The sequence below is a fragment of the Silene latifolia genome, chromosome 9 (assembly GCF_048544455.1).
Source record: "Silene latifolia isolate original U9 population chromosome 9, ASM4854445v1, whole genome shotgun sequence".
Classification (NCBI taxonomy): Eukaryota; Viridiplantae; Streptophyta; class Magnoliopsida; order Caryophyllales; family Caryophyllaceae; genus Silene; species Silene latifolia.
Window position 1 is genome coordinate 98,461,103 of NC_133534.1, and position 3,937 is coordinate 98,465,039.

At 40.5% G+C, this 3,937-nt stretch overlaps 2 protein-coding genes across 2 annotated transcripts; both read left to right on the top strand.

Annotated features, from left to right (window-relative positions):
• The first annotated feature begins 335 nt into the window (after positions 1-335).
• LOC141601386 (uncharacterized) lies at positions 336-1,893 on the top strand. Its single transcript, XM_074421661.1, has 2 exons — positions 336-936; positions 1,049-1,893. Exons 1-2 carry the CDS (start codon positions 336-338, stop codon positions 1,891-1,893), a joined length of 1,446 nt encoding a protein of 481 aa, XP_074277762.1.
• Positions 1,894-2,694: 801 nt separating this feature from the next.
• Positions 2,695-3,937, top strand: LOC141601387 (uncharacterized). Its single transcript, XM_074421662.1, has 3 exons — positions 2,695-2,866; positions 3,025-3,116; positions 3,284-3,937. Exons 1-3 carry the CDS (start codon positions 2,695-2,697, stop codon positions 3,935-3,937), a joined length of 918 nt encoding a protein of 305 aa, XP_074277763.1.

Below are 3,937 nucleotides of genomic sequence, written 5' to 3' on the forward strand. Positions count from 1 at the left end.
ATCAAGCCCTCAATTACAGATCAAGATATGAAAAGATAAGTGAAAGAATTATTCAAGCTTCATGAGAAGCTGAAGCTCATCTAAAGATTAATCAAACTTGAATGATGAAGTAGCCTATACTCGAAGATCTCCTAAGATGATTAGAATAGTGTAGGTGATTATCTCGTAATGGTAACATAAGAATGGATTCCTTATGTTAGTAAAGCTATAGCTTGGCAGCTATAACATTACTTATAGAAGACCTCAATGTTATAGCTCTTCTACTATAACATTGAGATGCTGATTTATTTGATAGTAAGCCTATGATAGTGAAGTCGTGGACAAGAGATTTAGAAATGACAAAGGAGGATGTAAAATCGGTTCCTGCTTGGGTTCAAATTCATAAATTACCCCTGAAATTTTGGGGTAAAGGACTACCTAAAATAGCAGGTTTGATAGGGAAGTTTATAAAGAGTGATGCTGCCACTGAGGAGAGGACTAGGTTGGGGTATGCTCGTGTTATGGTTGAACTTGTTGTTGATCAGGAACTACCTCCACAGGTTGCATTCAAAGATGAGAAGGGTTCAATCATAAGAGTTGATGTAGAGTATGAATGGCGCCCGATTAAATGCAAGAAATGTATGGGTATGGGGCATGATTTGGAGCACTGTAGGAAAGGTACACAGGAGAAATTTGTTCAAAAACCAGTTAAGAAAGTATGGAGGCCAGTGGTGAAGCAGAATGCTCTTGTTAAACCTCAGGAGAACAATGTGATTGTAACCACTGTTCAGAAAGTTCCGGTTGTATCTGGGACTGTCACTCCACACAAAAGACTAGTTAGGATGCATAGACAGGAGGGGGATAAGAGTGGATACAACACTGAATCATTTGGAGCTCACTCTTACAAGGATGTCTTGGCCTCTCCCTCAAAAATGAATGGTGGAGATAATAGTAATGGTAAATTTTCTCCAAATTCTTATGGATAAAATAGGATTTTGGAATGTGAGAGGCATGAATAGAGTACATAAGCAGAAATTTATAAATTTTTTCTTGCAAAATAAGGGAGTAGGTTTATTTGGTTTGTTGGAAACAAAAATAAAGAGTAGGGCTCATGCTAGAACTGTAAATAATTTCAATAATTGGTGCATATCCACAAATAATGGGTATCACAATAGTGGGAGAATTTGCGTTTTGTGGGATCCTAAGATATTCAGGATTCAATTTCTTGAGTATAATTCTCAGTTTATTCACATGAAGGTTGAGACAATGGTGAGTAGAAGTGTCGTGTATCTAACAATGATATATGCTTTCAATAATATTCATGAAAGGGCTCCCCTATGGGATCATCTAAGGAGAATTGCAGGATTGGTTGATGGTCCTTGGGCCATAGCAGGAGATTTTAATTGTGTGCTATCTGCAACTGAGAGAGTGGGAGGCAATACCCCTACTGCTGAGATTGATCCCTTTAGGACATGTGTTCTTGATTATGGAATAGTGGATATACCTGCAATTGGTTCACTCTTTACATGGAACAATAAGCAAAGGCCTGAAGATAGGATCTATAGCAAGATTGATAGATTTATGACTAATAAAGCTTGGAGTGACCATTTCCCTGATCTATATGCTAACTTCCTGCCTGAGGGCATGCTTGATCACACCCCTTATCTGATTAGTAGCTCAACTCAGGTCCAGAAAACCAGAAGCTTCAAGTATTATAACATGTGGGGAGCATCTAAAGAGTTCTTGCCTACCATCACACAAAATTGGAGTAATAGTATTCATGGCACACCTCTTTTCAGGCTAACAAAGAATCTGAAACTTCTGAAACCTGCATTGAAGGCTTTGAACTGGGAGAAATACAGTGATATTGAGAACTCTACTGCCATTATGCAAAGACGGGTCTCTGAGTTGTAGGAACTGATTGGGAAAGATCCTACTAACCTGCAAATAATTTCTGACGAGTTTGAGGCATCTAAAACTCTTAGGGAGATGAGTGCTGCCAGGGGCAGCTTCCTAGCTCAGAAGGCTAAAATGCAGTGGCTGCAGAAAGGAGACTCTAATAGTGCATACTTTCGTTGTTTGCTCAAAAAAAGGAGTGGGAATAGAGTCATCCGGATTGAAGACAGGAATGGTAAAATGAGTGATACCCCAGAGCAAGTGCACAATGCTTTTCTGGATTACTACCAACACTTGCTTGGGGATAATCAGGAAACCAAAAAGGTTCATAGAAAAATCATTGATCAAGGTCCTAGGTGTAATGCAGACCACTATGTGCAGCTGGCTAGACCTGTCACTGGCAAGGAGATCAGGGACATCCTATTCAGCATACCTGACATAAAGTCCCCAGGACCTGATGGATACACGAGTAAGTTCTTCAAAGATGCATGGGAAGTGGTAGGTGGGGATGTTATCAGTGCTGTCAAAGATTTCTTTACCCTAAAAAGACTTCTTAGGCAAATCAATGCAACAACTCTTACACTCATACCCAAATGTGAGAGACCCCAAAGTGTAATGCAATTTCGTCCAATAGCCTGCTGTAATGTCATCTATAAAATTATCTCAAAGCTTTTATGTGCTAGACTAGCAGAGGTGTTGCCTGGTATCATTGATCAGAATCAGGGAGCTTTCATTCAGAATAGGAGCATCTAGGAGAACATTCTGATTTGTCAAGACTTAATCAGATTATATGAAAGGTCAAATGCTACTCCTAGATGTATGTTCAAGATTGATTTGCAAAAAGCATATGACACAGTAGAGTGGTCCTTTGTTGAACAACTGTTGGATGAGCTCCTATTCCCTGATGATTTCAAAGCTATGGTTCTGCAGTGTATCAGCACTGCCAGTTTCTCACTCTCTTTAAATGGGGATATGTTTGGGTATTTTCAAGGCAAGAGGGTCTTAGGCAGGGAGATCCACTCTCCCCCCTACTCTTTACCTTATGCATGGAATACTTGACAAGGACTCTGAAGTATGCAGCTAACAAGTTTGATTTCAACTATCACCCTTTGTGCAAAGAATTAAAACTGGCAAACCTGATGTTTGCAGATGATGTGCTACTTTTCAGCAGGGGTAATGCGCATTCCATGATGCTCCTGTTAAAGTCTTTCTCTACCTTCTCTAATGCGTCTGGACTGAAGGTACGTGCCACCAAGTCAAATGCCTATTTCCAGGGTGTGCCTGAGCATATAAAACAGGATATTTTGAGTGTCTCAGGATTTTGAGGGACAGCTGCCTTTCAAGTACCTGGGGATGCCAATACAGACCACCAGGATGAAGAAGTGACTGTGAGTGCCTGGTTGAGAAGATTTGCAGCAGGATCCACAACTATGGGGCAAAGAAATTCTTCTATGCGGGGAGATTGGTATTAGTCAAGGCTGTCCTTTCTTCATTACACTCGTATTGGGCTTTAATTTTCATTATCCCCAAAGGGATTATTAGCAGGATTGAAGCCACATGTAGGAACTTTCCGTGGGATAGTAGTACAGACTACATGAGGGTGCCAATGGTAGCCTGGGAAAAAATATGCAGGCCAAAAGAAGAGGGAGGTTTAGGACTGAAAGATCAGGGAATAATGAACAAAGCTATGATTGGTAGGCTAGTGCACTGGATAACTGTAAAGAAAGACTCTATATGGGTGAAGTGGGTGCAAAAGAATTATCTAAAAGGGAGGGATTGGCTGGACTATACACCATCTACTAGCTCTAGCTGGGTTTGGAGAAGGATATGCAAGGTAAAGGAGGAAATGCTCCCTGGTTATACTACTGGTAAATGGAATGCTAAGTCAGAGTATTCTCCTAGTGACTGCTATGAATGGCTTAAGGGCACAAACCTAAAGGTTACCTGGTATAATTGTCTTTGGAATGATCATGTGATACCAAAGCATCAGTTCATAGGCTGGTTAGTTGCACATGGAGCATTGAGAACAAGAGACAAGCTGATTAGTAGAAGAGTCATATAG

Coding starts and splice junctions, on each gene's coding strand:
- LOC141601386 (XM_074421661.1), top strand. CDS start 336: ATGACAAAGGAGGATGTAAAATCGGTTCCTGCTTGGGTTCAAATTCAT. Junction 937..1,048: donor TGGTGGAGATAATAGTAATG/GTAAATTTTCTC, acceptor ATAAGGGAGTAG/GTTTATTTGGTTTGTTGGAA.
- LOC141601387 (XM_074421662.1), top strand. CDS start 2,695: ATGTTCAAGATTGATTTGCAAAAAGCATATGACACAGTAGAGTGGTCC. Junction 2,867..3,024: donor TATGTTTGGGTATTTTCAAG/GCAAGAGGGTCT, acceptor TGATGTTTGCAG/ATGATGTGCTACTTTTCAGC. Junction 3,117..3,283: donor CTAATGCGTCTGGACTGAAG/GTACGTGCCACC, acceptor CTGGTTGAGAAG/ATTTGCAGCAGGATCCACAA.